We start from the raw sequence: 21,044 nt of genomic DNA, 5'->3' as shown, positions 1-21,044 counted from the left end.
TGTGGCTCCAGTCACCTGTGCTGGGCGCTCTCCAGGAGACCCTGGCACACATGCAGGTTTGGGGACCACACACTTGGGGCGAGCACTGAGGATGCTTCAGAAAGGGTGAGCCCGTCACCTTAATGTCGGTTTTGAGCTTCTCATAGTTGACATCGATGGGGTCCTTGCTGCTGTCATCAGACCCTCCCCTGAGCAAACTGTAGGCCACTTCGATGTCCAGCAGGTTGTCTAGCATTTCCACCTTGGCCTGGAGGGACAGAGAAAACCCTTGAGCGAGGGGCCACGTGAGGGAGAAAGACTCACCCAGTTCTGGAACAGAAAACCTGGAACAGATAACGGCCTAAACCGACAGTGAAGGGGGGCGCCCAGCTGACCGGGCAGCCTGTCGCCGTCCAGTGCACACCATGCAGTGTCCCTGTGGCGGGAGGCGGAAGCCGTGAGGCTGTGGGAAGGCCCGTCTCTCCTGTCGCCCACACTGGTGACCGGTGACACTGGCTGCCATGCGAGGCAGGGAGGCTCTCTCACTCCGGCTCTGTCCCCAGACGGGTGAGGGGGAGCGGGGGAAGCACCACATCCGTCCTGCCCGTGGTCTGTCCCCACCAGCGTGGGCAGAACTCCACTTCACAATGACACCGAAGGGGCATTCCCAGAGCTGGCCCTGCCCTTAGGGACCACGACATGGAGGGAGTCGCGGGGCAACACCGGAGCAGCAGCGCAGCCCAGCAGACCCAGAGGCGCTACCTGCACGCTGTCCGTGTTGCTCAGGAGCGGAGGCTTCTTCATCCCGAAGTCGTGGGGGATCAGGGTGTAGAAGCGGTTGGAGAGATCCAGGATCTGGGAGTCGCTGCTGCCCTGGGACAAGGCCTTGAGGGGAGGGACAGACGGACACAGGCTGAGGCAGCCGCGAGGCCCAGCACGTGGCTGGGCTGCCTCTCTAGGAGGGGTGCGGCGGCGGATCCGGTGCCCCGGTGAGTGCAGAGCCTTCCTGCACATCTTCCCAGGAAGACTGCCTTCCTGTTGGTGCCACACCCCCTGCAGCAGCAGGACCTCCGTCCTCAAACCGTGAGGCTCAGCACACAGCCCGCTGCCTATCGAGCCTCACTGGCACAGGAGCTGTGGCGTTAGAGCCGCTGCGCAGGGTGGACTGCGTATCTAGGTGGTGGCTCACGGGAGTTGCTGTAAAATTCCTTCCACTTTTCGTATGCTTTGAAAACTTTTCATAATGCAGTAAAAGGGGAAAACCCCCTGCTATAAATTCAGTCTGGCCTCCTTCATCCGCTGAACTTCACCTTTAAGACCGGGATTTCCTTTCAGGAAGTCCAGGTGGCAGGCACAGAAGGGCCAAGTCCCCCTTTCTGCCACCATGACAATCAGTGCTCGAGATGCAAAGGTGTCAATAAACGCACAGAGAGATGGAGGAGCTGGACCAGGGATACTGCATGCTTGGCAGACAGCCTAGGTGGACCAAGGATGGCAGAGGGGCAGCAAGCTGGCATCCTGCAGGCCCGAGGCCGCAAGTCTGCTTCTCACAGGCACATTGGCGTCTCTAAGTCGTACAACTCGGGCCTGCTGCCGCCTCCTGCTCTGTGCAATGGTAGGGACACGGTCCCAGCTGGTGGGGACACTACTTGAGACCAGCTCTATGTGACTTAACTGCTACGTGTCAGGGACTCTACTCCAGCTCCAGCAGAAAGCATTTCCCCGGCCCAACGGCCGCTCCGTGTGTGCTTTTCTTCTTTCACAAGCCGAGCCTGCCCCGACCCACACCCGCACTCCCCGCCCACAAGTGGAACCCTCCAGGGCACTGCTGAAGGCTCTGTGGAGGGGGGATTCTGAATGAAAGTGAGACATTATTTAGCTTCCTACTCAATAACTTCCTAGTAACTGCATAATAAATTCAGCCTAATTCTGAAGGACACACAAAATAAAATCTGAAGTGTTTTATGAGGCAGGAGAACCAAATTCCTCATCAAGTTTACAGGAAGTTTACTACCTATAATCACTGGAAACACTGCGAATTCACTGGTTCTGTGATCGTCTTTCGCAGCAGCACTTGTCAAACTGAAAAAAATCTCAATCATCACCAACTGGGGCCAGTACATCCACTGACCTTGATAAACGTACTGCTGCACCCGAGACCAGGGGCTGGCCAGGGGGGGCTGGCCCAGGAGCGCCACTGGCAGCTGGGACAGAGCAGGGCCGGCCCCTCGCTTACCTGCTGGACCTCACTGAGGATCGAATATGCGGCCTGGATCTGCCTTTTGCTCAGCTTCCCCAAGGGCATCTTCTGAAGGTCAATCTGAGGAGACAGGGGATCCCCCTGAAAGGCAGGTTCTGTGCAGCATGGCGCCGGGCGGGGTGGGCGGATCGCCTTCTCAGGCCTCCTGGGGCCCTGACGGAAGCATCCAGAGCTGCCTCATCTTCCTGGGGAGATGCAGTCACCCAACTCCGCAGACTTTGCAGTTCGACCCCCACTCAGGGGCCGAGAGTCTATGACAGGGGTGGGCAAACTTTTTGACTCGAGGGCCACAATGGGTTCTTAAACTGGACCGGAGGGCCGGAATAAAAGCATGGATGGAGTGTTTGTGTGAACTAATATAAATTCAAAGTAAAGGAGCGGAGGGGAGAGCAAGAGAACCGGATAGAACAGCCGGATCCGGCCCGCGGGCCGTAGTTTGCCCACGGCTGGTCTATGAGGAGATTCTGGCTACTCATGAGTGTCAGGCAGAAGCCAGCCAGGCTCGTTCAATGAGAAATAGCCACGCACTTCCGGAAGATGCAGCGCATTCCCAACTCCTTCCCAAGCGAGGATGAGGTGAGCCAAGGCAGTCCCCGGAAGGGAAACACCGTAAAGTGACTTTAAAAGAGCCCACTCCTCAACACGTTTATAGCGTCGCCAGTGTCTCGTCACATCAGCCACCACCCGGGCCAAACATTTGCGCTGACAGTACTGCTACTGCGCACCCCCACCCTCCATACCCCTGGGAACCACCACCAGGAGAGGGAGAAGCTGACATGGAGAACAGCAAATCTGCAGCCAGAAGGCCTGGTCACCAGCTACTCGCTGTGCACCCACTTCTTAGCCTTGGGCTCCTGTCTCTAATCGGGGACCCACATCCACTGTGAGTGACCTGCCTGGACCGCTCCCCCGGCCCTCTCACACATCTGTGCGCGGGGACCCCACTCTGTATCCTGAGACACGGTCTCTGGGGCTATTCCCAATGGATCCTCTGTGTCCCGGGGCCCAGACCCCCTACCCACCTCTGCATCCCCGGCACCTGCAGTGCCTGGGACACAGATGGAGCCGAACAAGCACCTGAGACAGGGAACCACTTGGGGAGTAAATGAAATAGACATGGACGTGCTCACAGTTCACCACGCACCAGCGGGCCAGGGTCTAACAGCTCCCACGGCCATGGCACACACATGTCGCAGCACCCTCAGTGCTGCCGATCCTGAGGGAGGGCTGGCTTCCGGGAGTTAAGTAGTTGGAGCTAACTCTGGGGAAGAAGGTGGACAATCTCTTTTGAACCAAGGAGCTATAATAAAAGAGCTGATCTGTAGGATGAATTACAAAGTGGTTCTAAAAGCACATCTAGAGGAGGAACTCCAGAAGACGTCCTGACCCAGGGCAGCGTGACCAGAGCTGAGAGCAGGCACTGTGAGAAGAGCAGTGTTCCCCATGCGGTACATTTTAACGTTTATTTTAAAAAGACTGGTCTCTAATCTGCACCCTCAAAACACACCCACAGGCCAGGAACAAGAGGCTGAGGCAACACAAGCCGCCCCCACGCTCGGCAAACAGACTCGAGGCACAGCCCTGCGGCAGGCTGGGCAGCAGCTCCAGCAGCTCGGCTCCGGGAGGACCTGTGAGCGGGCGATGCCGGGGCCCAGAGCCGCCCCGCAGCACAGGGAGGCTTCCTGGGCGTCGCCAGGCTCTGGGTGGAGCCTCCTCCCTCCCCGGGCACCACTCTGCTCTGCGCTCAGAAGTCACCTCCTCGCAGGGAGCACCAGGTGCCCCTCCTGGGCATAAAGCTCCCAGGGCTCCCATGTTTACTATCGACCCGGTTACCCGGCCCCACGGGAAACCCGCCAGGCTCCTCGGAGGAGCAGGCACCCTCCGCTCCCCCTCACGGGCTGCCTCTAGCCCAGGGGTGGGCAAACTTTTTGACTCGAGGGCCACAATGGGTTCTTAAACTGGACCGGAGGGCCGGAACAAAAGCATGGATGGAGTGTTTGTGTGAACTAATATAAATTCAAAGTAAAGGAGCGGAGGGCAGAGTAAGAGAACGCTCCGCTCTTTCGGCTCCGCGGGCCGGATAGAACAGCCGAACAGGCCGGATCCGGCCCGCGGGCCGTAGTTTGCCCACGGCTGCTCTAGCCTGTTCCCAGGCAGGGCCCCAGCCCTTTAGGTGAGAATTTCTGTAAATCACAGAAAAACCAGAGTACAGGAAGCTGGGAATGACATGTGGGGCAGTCCATCCGGGGCAGGAGAGAGGGGCTCAACCCTCCCCTCCACCCCCTCACTCAGCGTGGGGCCTAACCCCTTCCTAAAACAGCTGGAATGAATTTCATCTGTGAAGCAAGTGTCAGAAGTTCCCTGCACTGTTGTCAACGGTGACCACAGCAGTTCAACTCGAGTGGGCTGTGCCCTGGACTTGCTGCTTGTAGGGCAAGAAGATGCTACAGACCCTACGATGGCAACAAGGAGGAGCAAAGGGCAGGGGGACCAGGAACCCAGGGGACACTCTCCAACACACCTCTGCAAGCACCCCAGGCCTCAGTACACCTCATCTACCTCTGGCTTAAGAACAGGCAAAGATGCCAAACCCAGTAAGAGCTGCTGAGCGCCCACTGCCCCCAGCACGGGCTCTCAGACAGAAGCACCAGTGCACGCACCTCATACTCCACCATGGCTTTCTTCATACTTTCCACATCGAAGATCATCTTAATGAGGTTCTGGACCGGCTTGGGGAGCTTGGACTTGGTTCCAGGGTTTACTGTCAGTTTCTTCACCGCCTCTTCATCCTTGGGGGAAGGTATGTTACGGAGGAAAAGGAAATCAGTAAGACACCCCATTGAACAACCCAACGTGGTGGCCGTGTTTGGGCTGCAGGTAGGGTACCCAGGGTGGAGTGCCACCAGCAAAAGGCTAGGCATCGACCAACAGGGTTTGGGTGGTAGCCACCAGAAAGAGCGTGAGTTTGCAGAGGGAACAGACACACCCCGGCGCCCCCAAGTCCTCTGGACTGCCCCATATTCTTACTCCAGCTGGCACTGCCGCCACTCACATTCCCCTCACACCCTCACCACTTCCTGCTCCTTGTCTCCTGCCCTCAGGCTGCTGGTGTCCTGCATGGGAGTTTGTTCAGTGCCCACTCGTGCCCAACCCAGAAGGGCTTGGCAGCCAGGAGGGCAAACCCTGGATCGCGGGAACAGTGGACAGATTCTCCCTGCTTCTCTTGCACCGCCTCCTCCCAGGCCAACTGCATGAATGACCAAGTCTATACATACAGCCTTCTCCACAGCCCCAAAGCCTCAAGCCAGGCCGCCTGGCAGTGTTCAGTGCATCCAACGTAGCCAACCCCACCCCCAAACCCGCACCCCTCCCTCCTGATAAACTAAGAGCAGGAGGCTCGACCCCCGCTGCCTGGCGACCCAGGCTCCGCCAAGAGCACACTGTCCCACATATGTCTCAACGTCTCTTACTTCGGAGGCACGGGGGCAGGGCGGTGCTGCCCATCAGTGTCCGCAGAAACATGTGCTTCGAGGGGAGGGAGCCGGCACTGGGCGCTGCTCCTGGGACCCGCGGGGCTGCACCCGATGCAGAGACCTGTGCTGTGCCGTGCTCATGGCTGTTGTGGATGAACTTTTTTTTGGATGTACTCTTAACACGGAAACACTCAGCTTCTGGTTCTAACCTCACCGAGGAACAAACTCTTAACATGTCAAAAAGCCTTATTTAAATGCACATACTCTGGCCCTAGCTGGTTTGGCTCAGTGGACAGAGCGTCAGCCTGTAGACTGAAGGGTCCCAGGTTCAATTCTAGTCAAGGGCGTATGACTGGGTTGCGGGCCAATTCCCAGTAGGGGGTGTGCAGGAGGCAGCCGATCAGTGATTTTCTGTCATCATTGATGTTTCTCTCTCTCTCTCTCTCTCTCTCTCTCTCTCCCCCTCACCCTTCCTTGCTAAAATCAATAAAAATATATTAAAAGCAAATAAATGAATGAATGAATGAATGCACATACTCTGCAACTCAGGAACTCCACCTCTCTGGTAATAATCAGAGGTATAGGTATTTATGTTTATCAGCACTGTTAAATCAAATACCTGCAACTAATCTAAATCCCTATCGGGGGAGGCACATTATATTGTTTGGTAAATTATGAATTATGGCCACCCACAGGATGGAGTTCTATAGAGCCTTAAGAAATGATTCTCTAGATCAGTTCAATACAGTAGTCCCTAGTTTTGAAATGTGGCCAGTCTAAACTGAGATGCACAGTAAGCGTTAAAAATACACCCAATTTCAAAGAAAAGAAGTTAAAACCTCTCCACCTCACACTCATGGTGCGGACCACATTCATGAAGGGTACTGGATTTTACTGAATGCTTTTTCCTAGCCTATTATGACGATCATGTGGCTTTTAGCCTTTATTCTGTTCATGTTACGTTACACTGATTTTCGTATGGTGAACCAACCTTGCATTCCTCGGATAAACACCTCCTGTGCTGCTAGACTGCTAGTATTTCATTGAGGGTTTTGCATCTAGACTCACAGTGATATTGGTCTTCATTTTCCTGTGATGTCTTTATCTGGCTTTGGTATCGGGCTGACACTGGCCTCCTATAATGAGTTGGGAGTGTTCCTTCCCATTCTGTTTTTTGAAAGAGTTTGTGAAGGACTTGTACTAATTCTTTAAACATGTGGTAGCATTCACCAGTGATGCCATCTGATTCATGGAATGTCTTTAAAAGCGTATGGTAACCCTTTCCTTTACAAACACTAGATGGTGTAAGAGGATTCCGTGATTACCTGGCCATAGTCGATCTCTAGAGGGTAGAACTTTTTGGGATGCTTTGTGAAGCTCTCGGAGTGCCAGGCATTCCCGGTTTTCTCTTCATATAATTTCATGAAGTGCTCAACGGCATCCTCCTTGGACGGCATCTGCTCCAGTTTGTTACTACCAATCACCGTGCCCACGCGGCCCCAGGACCTGAATATCCAGTACCTGTGAGGGCAGCAAGGGAGAGAGGAGGAGCAATTATCCATCTGTGGGTCAGCTGGTCCCATTTCTGGAGGAGATTCCCTTCCCGGACAGTCCACTTGGGTGAGAAAGAACTCAAATACACTAAAACGACGAGTGACAGCGGAACGAAGGGAACTGACATTACAATAAAGAACATTTATTTTACTTTTATTGAATTGACGATTTTAAGTTTAAAGTAATTAAAAAATGGCCTTTCAAATTGCCTATAAAAAGTGCCCAAAGAAATGCAGCAAGTATCATTTAGAAGTCATGTGTTTCAAGAGATGCAGCCATTAACAACATACCCGCAAGATAACACAGAGTTTTTGGTTCAGCTCAGCAGCTGAGGTGCGATGAAATGGCAAGGTGTGGGGCAGTGGCATACAGGGTCGGCCACCTTCAGACACAGGTTACCATTTGTTTCCATCTCAACTTCGGGCACACATCATGGGTACTCTCAAAAGCCTAGCTTTGGCTAAGTTAATTTTTCTTAGTGGAGGTAATGGATAAGTTAAATCTTACATCACTGTAAGTATAAATATAAAACTTGCATGCGTTTTTGAGTTCAAAGGCTTGGCCAGCGTGGCTCAGTGGTTGAGTGTCAACCTATGAACCAGGAGGTCATGGTTCGATTCCCGGTTAGGGCACATGCCTGGGTTGCAGGCTCCATCCCCAGTGTGGGGCATGCGGGAGGCAGCTGATCAATGATTCTCTCTCATCATTGATGTTTCTCTTTCTCCCTCTCCCTTCGTCTCTGAAATCAATAAAAATATATTTTTAAAAAAGAAAGAAAATGTGGGGCTTTCTGCTGTTTTCCTGGGCTGTTGCCCAAAAGCTTATAAATTTATTCTATTAGGTTCTTTTGCCTGGAAATGTTTGGAAGATACCACACTGAACTATCCTGAAATCATTTTCTGACCCTAATAACCCACACAACCCTTTCACTCTAAAACCCAATAAACCCAGGCCCCAGGAAACCGCACACATCCACAACCACCATTAGAATCTTGCTGGGTTCTAATTCAACGTTATTCTCATTGCCTGTCATTTAACAGACCATGACTGCATTTCTACAAAAACCCAATCCTTCTCCTGCAGTACAATAAACATCTAGCTTTCCAAAGGTATATTGTTACAAGCAAGAAACCATTTTTGACTTTCAAATCTCAGACAGAGTAGGTAATGAACTAAATGACAGTTGCAGTATATTTCTTTAGACATGTTTAGCAGCCAACCAAATACTTGGTATTCTTTACGGTCACCTCTGACGTCCCCTTTTTAAATGAAACGTTTGTGAAAGATGAAGAGGTAGGAAGAACGTGAGCCTGTAGACAGAGGCTGCAGGGTTTACCAGCGCTGGCTTTTCACTTCCTGGGGCTGCCCACCCCTGGGGTTTGCCTTTCCACTAGGAAACCTTCTGGATCTCCTGGAGTTACAATGGGTACGTGGTTTCCATGTCTCCAAGAGTTTAACATATGAAAGTAATTTTGTAAAAGTATTTTCACCATTAGAATGAGTTCCTTCCACACAACATTCCACCCACACACAGCCCCACGCCACGTCGGCTGTAATAGGGACATCAACCAGTGGTGTGGACAGAGAAAGCAGTCCAGCCCCTCAGCACCCCAGAACTGGCCCTCGCCTCGTTCCATCAGGTTTAAAAAATAACAACAAAAAAGGCAAATCCAAACCTCTTTAGTAACTAGAGTCTGAAGTAAAATTTGCAAGTTCAGTTCTTGCCGAACTTGACTTGCTCCAGAAGTGGAGAAACATGAGTGAGGGTATGAGAAACTCTAGAATCTTCAAGGGAATGTAAGGAGAGTTGGCAGATTATGTGACACACCCTATGAAGATGGCCCGCTGGACCCAGGAGAGCCAGGCTGTCGGGGAGGTGGCGTCCTTCCTCTCCCACTGAAGCCTCATCACACCCCGTGCTCCTTGTGAGGGAACAGAGGCCCAGGCATGGAGAAAACGCGGGTTCCTGAGGCTGATGGCACAGCAAGGCGGGCCCCCCTCCTGGAGCACAGCTCCCCGAATGCCCCGTCCCCAACACACCTGCTTCCTTTGTCATCTTCCAGGAGCTGCAGCTTGTAGTAGGAGTTGGTTCCTTTAACAATGTCCACCAGGCCCAGCGTGGCGCTGAAGACCTTCCCGCCTTTCTCCAGGACGTGTGCAGAGCGTTCCAGACCTGTCATGGAGGCAGGGCTCCATAGCTCCTCCTCCAAGAGGGGCCAGGGTGCTCAGGGGTGAGGGGTCTGCGGGCAGAGTCCACACCTGCTTGAACACCCTCACACCACCTCTGGAGGTTCCCCACAGGTGTGTGCTCTCAGGACAGGATGTGGTGGTGGTGGGAGCCCCTGAGGGCAAAGGCGGGCCCCATTCTGCTCCCATCATCCCTGCGTGCTTACCAGAATCAGGATCAACAGCAGCTCCTCCTTTAAGAGTTAATTTCACTGTCTTTTCAGATTTGTTGTTTCCTGGGAAGGGGAGAGAGGAATGTGAAGATTAAATTAAAAAGGGGAAGCAAGACAAGTGGGTCATTTCCACTTGCATCCGATGGCAACACGGGACCCGTGTGCCTTCCACACCCAGGCCGTGTCAGGGGCACGTGCAGACTGGGGACAGACAGTGCCCTAGGACCCACTGGGCCGCTGGCAGCACTGGCTCTGTCCCCAGAGGGCAGCTCAGGGCCTCACCTTCCTCTTTGACGGGGGCCTTGCTCTTTTTGGAGACTGCAGCCCCCGACTTCCCTTTTGGGGCCACGACTTGGACAGGCTCCTGCTTCACCTCGGCCCCCCAGGGGGACAAGAGGTGGGCTGAAACCAGCTCCCGGAAGCTCTTGGTGGAGGCAGCAACGTCCTGGAGGAAACCCTCGGACACCACTCGAATGTTGCCCTCCTTTACTTCCTCCATCTTCTTATTCATCTTTTCCACCTCCTCTGTTCAAATCAGGCGGGAAAGAGAAGAATAAACAAGTGCCCTCGTCACCCACAGCTCTCCTTTCCTTCCAGCCTCGCACTCTATTTCCACAACGGCCTTTGCCAGCACCATTCCCTTTCTCTCCGGCACATGAGCCAGCGCCACCTTCTCCAGACCATCCCACAGAAGGAGAAGTTAGCAGAAAGGGCCCGGACGTCAGTGTGTTTGGAAAAGGCTGCACGCTGTTTCTCTGGTCTTAGAGGTATGACAATGGCTGTCGGTATAATAATGCTGCAAAGAAACCCATTTACCGTTGTTTAGCTGCATTTCGCAAATGTACTTAAGTTGCAAACTTTTGTTTTGGCAGCAAACCTGCGAACCCCTTGTGGCAGAGCACCAGGAGATAAGAGGAAGAACAGCAGCCTCAGTCTTTAGCGGGAGTAGAAGGACCTGACACGCTCCAGTCCAGAGCAGCGGCACCAGGCACACCAGCTGCCGCCCTTCCTCCAGAGCAGAGCAACCATGCTGTGCGTGTGACACGCTGCGTGACCTCAGCCTCACCTCATTCAATCCGCATCACGATCGCAAGAGGCAGAGAGCATTATCTCGGGCTGCCAGTGCGGCTGCACTCACTTTTAGTGCTGATGCACAGGGACGCCTTGTTGGCCGTCCCAGTCAACTTTCCCCCGAGTTTCTCGACGGTGGCCTTCACTTCATCCTTGTTCCGGGAGAGTTTCCCAAGAGTCAGGATCTTCATGTTGGACAGCGGCTTATCTGGGATGGGAGAAGAGAAGCGTGAGGCAGGGCTGCTCTTCAGGAAGGGGGTGGGGGGGTGGATAGAAAATCAGGCAGCAAGCTCTCAGGAAAAAGCCGGAACAGGCTGCAGGGCCCCTGGACAGCCTCAGCACCCCTCTTTCGTCAGCTTCTCCCGCGGGAAGAATATGAAAACAGAAGTAAAGGCTACTAGGTAAGCAGAGGACAGCCAGCCAGTGCCACCGGGGAACTGCACTCATCCCTGGGCACAGAAAGGCTGTAGTCGGAGCCTGGGGACCAGGGACAGGAAGCCGGCAGAGGATGGGAAGGAAGCAGAGAGGTAGGTCATGTGAATACCCAATCACTTTTAATTTTCTTTTCCTCCCATTTAAAAGCAAACTGCAACTTCTTATGCAATACTTAGCCATTAACCCCATTAAAAATCGGACATGTTCTTGACAACGCAAAGCTTCTACCACAATGACCGACAACCGATTCCAGGGAGAAAGAAGAGCCTGCACTCAACCCCGCTAGAGGGCCCTGGACGGGGGCGCCATGTTTGCGGCTGATGGGAATGCAGTGCTGGCGGCATCCTACGACGAGGTACCGCAGGGAAAAGTCCTGCCAGCTCCCCCCGCACGCCCCCGGCCCGTGCCCTGAGGACACAAAGGCGGTGGGGCTTTCTCCTGAGAAACGCAGACCGACCCCACGGCTCTGCTGGTGTGGAGCATTCTCACTACTGCCCACCAGTACACAGAGGCCTCTGCATGCAAAGGGGGCCAGCGCCACCTTAGGCTCTGGACGCCTGGTGGGTGCAGGGCTACCAGAGGCAGGAAAGCGAGACCCGAAGATGCTCTGCAGTAGTTGGGCAGGATACCCTGCAGGCCATTCCAGGTAAGGCTATCTACCTGGCCTCCCTGCTCCTGCTGGGGGGAGGGGCGGGGAACCAAGACAGGGCTTCCTCACAGGATCAGCAACAACGACCAGAGAAAGACAGCCTGTTCCCCCAAAGCACAGGACCTCAGCCCCCGCCCCCCCCCCCGCACCCCGACCCTGGAGCTCTACCTGGTGGCGCAGAAGAGTTCAGGGTGGCGGGCGCCGAGGCTGTGGGAGGCGGCGGTGCTGCTGCCACGGGGGCACTGGTCTCGGGGGGGAATATCCGGTCCTGCTTTTTGACCTTCAGTTTCTTGAGGTAAGGGATTTCTCGGAATTCCTGAAGAATTTAAGTTTCAGTTAAGAAACCAGTTCTCCCTTGAAATAATCACCTGATAGAGCAAAGATAATTTCTGTTGTCCAAATTAAAAATCTCTTGTAGGGAGTGGTTATAGGGTTAAGCCTCAGACTACCTGTTGGCACAGCCTCTTAGCGTAAGTAAGCTTGACCTTGTGATGCTCCCTAGATCCTTCCTGGGTAGCTAATGGCTGTGGGAGGGGCAGCAAGTGCTGCCAAAACAAGTGAAACTCACAAGAACATCGTAACTATGGTGACTACTACCTTGTTTACCTCTGGCTATAAAAGGCTCAGCTTGCAGACTGGATCTTTTCTCTGTGGCCTCAGCCAGGCAAGGAAGATCCACCTAGACCCAGCTTATTCTCTTTGTCTGTCTTTTCTACATCCTTCACCGCCCTCCCTCAGGCTTGCCGAACCCTTGGCTGTGCTGGCACGGCACACTCTTTCTTCTTTTTGTAATAAAGAATAACATTAAGGCCCTGGCTGGTTTGGCTCAGCGGATAGAGCATCAGCCTGCGGACTGTAGGGTCCCAGGTTCTATTCCGCTCAAGGGCACATGCCTGGGTTGTGGGCTTGATCCTCAGTAGGGGGCATGCAGGAAGCAACTGATCAATGATTCTCTCTCATCATGGATGTTTCTATCTCTCTCCCTCCCTCTTTCTCTCTGAAATCGATAAAAATATATTTTTTAAAAAAAGAATAACATTAAGAAAACGTGAGGCTCCTAGTATGAATTATTACAGATATGGAAGCACTCCTACATTTATGTTAGAGCGTGTGTTGTGGATGCGGTAAAAAAGCTTTAAAGAGCGAGTCTGCCATCTGTGAACCACTGCTGAACAGGATTACCACCTCCAGGCCTCATTCTCAAGTTGTTCCCCTCCAGTCAACCTCTCTGGGTTCCAATGCCTGTCCCATGACCCAAGGCCCACCGACTGCACACACTGGGAGAGATTCCGCAGAGGGAAATCAGGGCAATTCCCTACACTTCTTAGGAAAAACACGCAGCAGAGCCCAGTTGTGGTCAATGTTCCATGCAAATTCCAGGATCAGCACAGTTCTCTTCATCCCATGTGATCTATAACAGGCTGTGCTGAGTGGTCACTTGATTAACATCAAATACAGTGGGTCCCCCACTTAGCTGCCTTTTAAAATACATATATACTTTTATTGATTTCAGAGAAGAAGGGAGAGGGAGAGAGAGATAGAAACGTCAATGATGAGAGCGAATCATTGATTGGCTGCCAACTGCTCGCCCCCTACTGGGGATTGAGCCCGCAACCTGGGCATGTGCTCTGCCGGGAAATCAAACTGCAACCTCCTGGTTCATAGGTCGGGGGCTAGCCGCAGTGTTGGAAGTTTTAAAGCTCACACCATCCTGCAGGGACATGAATCATCCCTTTGTCCAGCACCTCCTAATCTCCTAACTGCATATGCTACCTGCCCACTAGTTATTTAATAGCCATTCCAGCTATGGGGTCGAATGTCATGACATTGCAGTGCTTAAAGTCATCCTTACTTTACTTAACATGTATAGGGTTTGGCATTATCCATGGTCTTAGTCATCCACTGGGCCTATGGCCTGCAGACAAGGGGGGCTACTGTACGTGAAGTTCAGGGAACACTAGAGATCTCATGCAACTAAGTGTTCATCCAATCAAGAAGCAGCCCTCCCTACCTTATCCACGTTCACTGAACGCCAGTGGGATGAAAGAGGTAAAAGCCTCATTCCCAACATATGCTGAGCACCTACCATGTGTCACGTGTCACAGTGAGGCTGAAAAGACAGTTCTGCCCTTGAGAAAGTCCCACCAAGGCAAGCGTTAACCTAGGAGCCAAGTTCTAAACTGGAGGCATGCTCCGGGGCTGCAAGACGGCAAATGCTGGAAGGGCTCCCCAGAGGCAGGGACCGCTCAGGAGCCTCTAACAAGGGCTAAGCAAAGGCATGCGACTGACCTATCGTGGTTTGCTGGGAACCGCAGGTAGTTAGCTCCCTGCTGCTGAAGTACAAAGAATTAGAGGTTTGTGTATACACAGGGCTGGTGAGAGTAGTATGTAAGGAGGAGAAGGGTGGCAGAAAAGGGCCACAGAAGGCCAACACAGCCAGATCATGAAGGGCTTTGGTTAGGGCTGGGGGTTCCAAGCTAAGGAGCTGACCTTGCCTCTGTGGGCCAAGACCCTGGGCACAGCAGAGGTACTGCATGGAGTCTACAGACCCATGCACTTGCATGGGCAGCAAGCAAGCCATGGGCCTGAGGAAATGCCTCACACGTGCAGACACTTTTAATTTTAGAGAGGAAGGGAGAGAGAAACATCGATTGGCTGCCTCCCGCATGCCTCCTACCAGGGATTGAGCCCGCAACCCCGGCATGTGCCGACTGGGAATCAAACTGGGGACCTCTTAGTGCATGGGGTGATCCTCAACCAAGTGCGCCACACTGGCCAGGGCTGCAGAGACCCTTTTAAAATACTCCTTTAAAAATATAGGTAGATGCCAGTCCTGGCTGGGTGACTTGGATGGAGTGCATTAAAAGGTTGTGGGCTTGAGTCCCGGTCAGGGCATAAGTAATAGGCAACTGATGGATGTTTCTCTCTATCTCTCCCTTCTCTCTCTAAAAAATCAATAAACTTATCATTGGGAAAAATGTATTCACATGTATATGTGTGTATATGTGTGTGTGTGTGTGTGTATATACACATACTAGAGGGCCGGTGCACGAAATTCGTGCACGTGTGTGTGTGTGTGTGTGTGTGTGTGTGTGTGTGTCCGTCCCCCTCAGCCCGGCCTGCACCCTCTCCAATTTGGGACCCCTCGAAGGATGTCCTACTGCTGGTTTACAGGGATAGGGCCTAAACCGGCAGTTGGACATCCCTCTCGCAATCTGGGACTGCTGGCTCACCTGCCTGCCTGCCTGATTGCGCCTAACCACTCTGCCTGCCGGCCCGATCACCCCCAACTCCCCCCACTGCTGGCCTGCTCACTCCAAACTGCACCCCCCCCCCCACTTTCCTGATCACCTCCAACTGACCCCCACTGACAGCCTGCTCGCCCCCAACTGGCCCCGCCTCCCACCAGCCTGATCACCCACAACTGCCCTCCCGTCTTGGCCTCTACCTCGGCCCTGCTACCATGGCTTTGTCCAGAAGAATGTCTGAAGGTCTCCTAGAAGGTCTCCCAGTCTAATTAGCATTTACCCTTTTATTAGTATAGAGGCCTGGTGCACATGTGGGGGCCAGCTGGTTTGCCCTGAAGGGTGTCCCGGATCAGGGTGGGGGGGGTTCCCTTGGGGCATGGGGTGGCCTGGGTGAGGGGCCTGTAGTGGTTTGCAGGCTAGCCACGCCCCCATGGGGTGGGGGTCCCCGCTGGGGTGCCTTGCCAGCCTGGGTGAGGGGCTGATGGCTCCCAGCCCCTCCTTTTTTTTTAAATTTTTATTTTTCAGTGCCTCCTTGAGTGGAGGCCAGGGCCAGCTGGAAGCAGGTATCTGGGATTTATTTATCTTCTATAACTGAAACTTTGTAGCCTTGAGTGGAGGCCAGGGCGGGTGGGAAATTTGGCTTCCTCCATTGCTGGGGGCAACCCAAGCCCCCTGCTTGCTCCAGCTCCGTGGCCGCTGCCAACTTTGTTGGGTTAATTTGCATACTCATTCCTGATTGGCTGGTGGGTGTAGCAGAGTGATGGTTAATTTGCATGATTCTCTTTTATTAGTGTAGATACTGTGCAATCTAAGCAACCATTCGACTGGTAGCTATGACACTCAATGACCACCAGGGGGCAGATGCTCAACTCAGGAGCTGCGGAGTGACAACAGCTTTGCAAAGTGCCCTCTTACACTCTGGGGCCCCCTGGGGGATGTTGGACTGCCGGTTTCGGCCGATCCCCATAGGCCAGTCGATCCCCACAGGCCAGTCCAAGGGACCCCACCTGCCCAAGGGATCCCGCTCACTCTGCAGACACCCTTCAAGCTCCGGCGCTGCCCCAGTTGCGGCCGGCCAGGGAGGGACCATGGGAGGCCGGCTCCAGGGCGTGTCCAGACAATCTTGCTGAGTCCTGCCCACTGGCCACCTTCTAATTTACTTTCAATGTGCACAAATCCATGCACCAGGCCTCTAGTTGATATATAAAGCACAAAATAGTTCACATTATTTACATTATTATTTTCTCAAAGATAGAAGGAATATAAATACCACAAAAGGGCCTGTTACATCTGTATATTCAGAAAAACTGAAAATACTAGTATTTCTATAGGAACTGAGGAATCACTATAAGATATTAAGGGTGCGGGAAGCAACAAGGCCAAATTTGCTGAATGACCACTCAAGAAAAAGGACTGAGAGGGAAGGAGTAAATTATGGTAGTGGACAGAGGAGGCAGGAAATGAATGAGCCTGGGCAGGAGGGCCGGCAGAACCATGGAGTTCTGTTCCAGATGCTGGGTTAGCAGTGCCAATAGGACACTCAAGTACCAATGACCAAGTGCTTACTACATGGCACCCTGCCAAATGCTCGCCCCTCAGAAGTATGCACAGGGAGAGATAACTGGATGATCAAATCCCGAATCCTAGTTAGTGGCAGTCCCAACTCTGCTCCTGGCAGCTGGGTGCCAACTCAAGCTGAGTTTGAGGACACAGGTGGAGTCCTTCCAGCAGACAAGTCCCCAAAGACACTATCAAACCCCCACCCTGCCCACAATTCCAAATGAGGTTCCTCAATTGAGATTTTGCACCTGAGAATTCAACATGTAGTTCCATTATAAAAGAGATTAAAATAGAAGATAACTGAACTCTGGAACCAGCTCCCACTTTAGCATAAAAGCAAAGAAATATTCTTAAGAAAAGCTCTCCGAACATAAAGGCAGGAATGATCCACTTACTCCCCATCCCTCCCCTGTGCTTAGAACATGCCTGGCACAGAGGAAGCACTTGCTGAGCAGGAACAGAAATGATCGACATTCTTGGCCAGCAGGTGGACTTTACTCCAACTGGACAAACCTGTACTCCAGTACCAAGTGCTTTGGTTCTCCATTTGTGAAGTTTTTAAACCATGGAGCCAATAATATAATTTTACATTCTAATTGTGAGGATGGGCCAGATGTAAAGAAGCCTGAAGAATGCTGCCCTGCCGTCGTGGCTGCTTGGAGTGAGGGGACCATATTTTTCTGTCTACAGACCCCAGGAGCCCCCACTTACCTTTGGAGTCACCCATTCCTTCCGGTTGGGCGTCTGCGTCCTAACCATACATTTGGTCCAGGCAGTGATGTCCCCCGTGCAGTAGTAGGCGTCACTCTTGAAGACCAGCTGGCCTGAGCACTCCTCGCAGGGAAGGAGGGCACCGAACACAATGCCATCAGCCACGCGGTCCAAGATCTGCCAGTGGAGAAGCGTGTCAGAGACAAAGCGTGACAGAGACAAGGAGGGGATACAGTGACGTTACCAACGTGGGATGAAGAATCTGCAAACTGCATGCACCAACACAGAAGAGAGGGCTCGCCCCAGGCTTGCTAAATGCCCACCCCTGGTTGGCTGGTTGACAGGTGGAGCTTAGATTTTTGTACTGCTAAGTCCACGCATGTTCCTGCATTCCTACTGCCCTTGGGGATTTAGAAGTAAAGGGAGAGCCAGAGCACCCACTGCTTCTGCACAAGAACAGTGCCACCGTCTCCCCAGAGCCAGCAGGACAGGCCTGCTGGGAAGCTGGTCTCACGAGGTGGTCCTACTCCCTCCAGACCTCATACTCCCTCCAGACCTCACAGCCCTGGGGCAATGTGGGCAGAAGGCAGCAGAGAGCTCCTCAGGCCCGTGTGGCGTGAATATACAAGGCAAACAGAAAGCCCCTTCAGTCCTCACCAAAATCCTAAACCAAGGGCTACCTTGGGGAAGATGCCGGAAGGGCCTGGGAGAGCCTGCTCCTTCCTGCCCCTGGGAAATGGGGTCACGATGATGATGACCATACAACACAACCACGGAACTGTCACTCCTCCAATGAATACTGGCAGGTGTTCAACCGAGGGCCTCCCACATCCGAGAGGACAGTCACTCCACAGTGGCCTGGCTGCCTCCCGTAACACAAAGGCAACTCACCGCCGACTCCCCGGAGGGCACTTGCTGCTTGTTGAAGATGAGCAGCTCTTTCAGGTCATTCGTTGAGCACGCTTTCTTGAGCTCATCTTTGGTGTTCCAGATCAGGTCGTTCTGGGCCTGTGGACAAGACCCAGCTGCTGAGCGACCAGCTCTTTTCCACATCCATCTCCACCACCAAGGAGATCCCACTGGCCTTGCTCATCTCCAACCTCATCCTTAACTGAGCTGCTCTCCAACGTCAGCATCATCAACAGGCAAGTGTGTGCCCAATCCCACTCCCGTGGATGCCAAGGTAAGCCCAGAGCGCAGCCTCTCAACACCACCGTGGGAGGTGGGGAGACCATGGAGGGACGTGGGGAAGGCTGCTGTCAGGAACCAGGGTCCCTGGAATCAACCACTCAGAAACCAATGCCCGGAGACTCAGGAAGGAGTCTGGAAGCCCAGGGTCATCAGCCCCACATCCGGTACTAGGGAGGCAGGCGTGGCTGCTCTCCCAATCTGAGAGTGCATGGGGGAGGGGGTGTCCAAACACCTATTTCCTCAGAGCAAAATAGCACAACTCTACTGCAGCCAGATGTGGACCACAACAAACGTTTTTTACAAAGGGCAACCACACCAAATTGTCCTTCTTATCGAACAACTGGAACAAGATCAGAAATTGCTTCTAATTTTCACACCACTGGAAAAAAACTGAATACTTATGTAAGATAGCAAGCAGATGCCTCACAGAAATCAAGTTCCTAAGAGAGACTGCATGTTCTCCCCTAGATCCCCAAACAGCTAGCACTTTCTGATTAACAATTTGTACTTTGCTTCAGTGCATGTGTAATCAACAGCGATGAATCTCTGGTCTGTGACTACTGATTTAATGGGTAGTCTTCTTTTCACTATGTTGACTTCTATTCCTTTTTCTTTTAAACAAGAGCTTCATTAAAAACAAAAACAAAAACAAAACAGCAATAACAACTTTATCTCTTCAAGGCACTTGTCTAAGGCAGGGGTGTGGAACCTCCTTTCTGCCCAGGGCCATTTGGATATTTATCACATCTGTGGGTCATACAAAATTACCAACTTAAAGATTAGCCTTCTATATTGGTCAAACATTGCATTAACTCACCCCTAACGTCTAGGCAGAGCCAGACCATGATTTCATGGGCTTTATATGGCTCCCAGGCCCGAGGTTCCCCACCCCTGGGCTAAGGTAAGAACGTTTGGCATTTTTTAAATTACTATTCAGTTTGCATGCTCACCAGCGACCCTACAGGTCAGGATGCAGTGATGTGCTGTGTGGCTGATGCAGGAATCTACCAGCTCAGTGAGGCTGGTGCGTGGGGCCCGACTCTAGCTCCTGCCTGAGCCTGGGTGCTCTTCTGGCACCTGGAGCCCAAAGGGAGTTCTCCTTCAAATAAGAACCGTCTCTTTGGGAGGAAGAAAGCCACCTGGGGGAAACCATGCTTTTTAACAGCGGCTATCAACCTGGGGATTCCTAAAGGTCTTGGTAAGTGGGACACACACCTCCTTGAACCTTCTTCCCAGAACGAGGGAAGAACTGAGGCAGAATGGCGCAGGACACGGCTCAGCACTCACCTTGAGAGCCTTTTCAAGCTTGGCGTCCTTGTCTTTCTCTTTCTTAGGTTTCTTCTTGGGCACTTGGTCTAGGCCATCTACCTCGTCGCCTTTCCTCTTTCTGAAAGAGACACAGAACATGAGAGAACCAGAGCCACGAAAACTCCGACATCCAACGTGGGCGCCACGTATCTTATCTCAACTCTCTGCAGGCCCCGCTTGCCGTCTCTCAGGGCGTCTGCGCGACGTCATCCCCTTCAGAACATACGCTGTTGCCAAGGAGTGATTTGGGGTTGCTCCAGAGCCTTGGGACAACCCAGTACAGAAGTCACTGGTGGGCCCTCCCATCCTAATGGTAGCACCGTATGAAACCCATGCCCTTCTAAATCTTCAACCAGGGAACTGCTCCCCTCCCAACGCATGAAAAACCCGTGATGATCCTCCCAGCACCATTTCTCAGAGACACCCAGACACCAAGGAACATGTCCACAGGAGGAGGCCATGGGGCCAGGAAAGTGGGTCATGCAGGGGCCACAGGATCAGACACCAGGAGCACCCTATAGCCCTTCCCTGCCGCCCTCCACTACCACAGCGGGGGAAGAGGCAGCACTGAGCTGTCGCCATCCCTCAGTCTGCACCCTGGCTTTCTCAAGGTTAGCAAGGGGACACAGGACTGGTATGCAATCTGTGGGATCTCTGGGCCTCCACCAAGCCCCGCATTGAACCCCCCTAACCCTCCCGTTGGCCCTCCACCCACACTTCGCTCTTGACTCCCGGGAGCTGCTTCTCCAGGGCTTCCTTATCCTCCGGAGCAAGCAGGCTGAAGCCCTTGAGCTGGCTCGCACTGTATTCGGGCCGGAAACCCAGCTCCTCCCTGTTCTCAACAAAGCATTCTGGGTGGTACCAGCGGTCAATCATGCCCAGCTGGGGCTTCTCCGGGTCCAGCATCTTCTTGGACAAGCGCACCTGGCCCTACAGGAAAAACCACATGTGGTACTGAGAGACAAGGAAGGATGGGAGACATCAGGGCTGGGGGTGACCGAGCCAGCCCGTGCTCCAGCCAGTGAGAGCCTCAGGCCCATCTCAAGGGCGACGTGAGGACTGCGGGGAGTTTTTGGCACTTTCATACCACCAGTGAGTGTGTGGTTACCCTCAAGCCCCTGCACCCCATTTTCAATGGACTCAACTTCCACTAGTTATGTATTTGCCTGGGCAAGTCAAGGAAGTGGTAACTGAACCTTGAGAAAG

General features: G+C 53.0%; 1 protein-coding gene across 1 annotated transcript in view; it reads right to left on the bottom strand.

Moving 5' to 3' along the window:
• Positions 1 to 21,044, bottom strand: part of PARP1 (poly(ADP-ribose) polymerase 1) — a 36,082-nt gene that overhangs the window by 5,446 nt on the left and 9,592 nt on the right. The window contains exons 4-17 of the mRNA XM_080651090.1: positions 20,554 to 20,768; positions 19,818 to 19,917; positions 18,231 to 18,347; positions 17,340 to 17,516; positions 11,989 to 12,136; positions 10,804 to 10,944; positions 9,948 to 10,190; positions 9,660 to 9,728; positions 9,307 to 9,439; positions 7,038 to 7,233; positions 4,900 to 5,028; positions 2,216 to 2,299; positions 742 to 864; positions 119 to 247 (exon numbers count right to left, since the gene is read on the bottom strand). Coding sequence (XP_080507216.1) covers positions 119 to 247; positions 742 to 864; positions 2,216 to 2,299; positions 4,900 to 5,028; positions 7,038 to 7,233; positions 9,307 to 9,439; positions 9,660 to 9,728; positions 9,948 to 10,190; positions 10,804 to 10,944; positions 11,989 to 12,136; positions 17,340 to 17,516; positions 18,231 to 18,347; positions 19,818 to 19,917; positions 20,554 to 20,768 — 2,004 coding nt within the window. The remainder of the gene's footprint in view (positions 1 to 118; positions 248 to 741; positions 865 to 2,215; positions 2,300 to 4,899; positions 5,029 to 7,037; positions 7,234 to 9,306; positions 9,440 to 9,659; positions 9,729 to 9,947; positions 10,191 to 10,803; positions 10,945 to 11,988; positions 12,137 to 17,339; positions 17,517 to 18,230; positions 18,348 to 19,817; positions 19,918 to 20,553; positions 20,769 to 21,044) is intronic.

Source organism: Plecotus auritus, assembly GCF_963455305.1.
Source record: "Plecotus auritus genome assembly, chromosome: 14".
NCBI classification, from domain to species: domain Eukaryota; kingdom Metazoa; phylum Chordata; class Mammalia; order Chiroptera; family Vespertilionidae; genus Plecotus; species Plecotus auritus.
The sequence above is the reverse complement of the archived record's forward strand: the minus strand, read 5'-3'. Positions and strand labels throughout refer to the sequence as shown.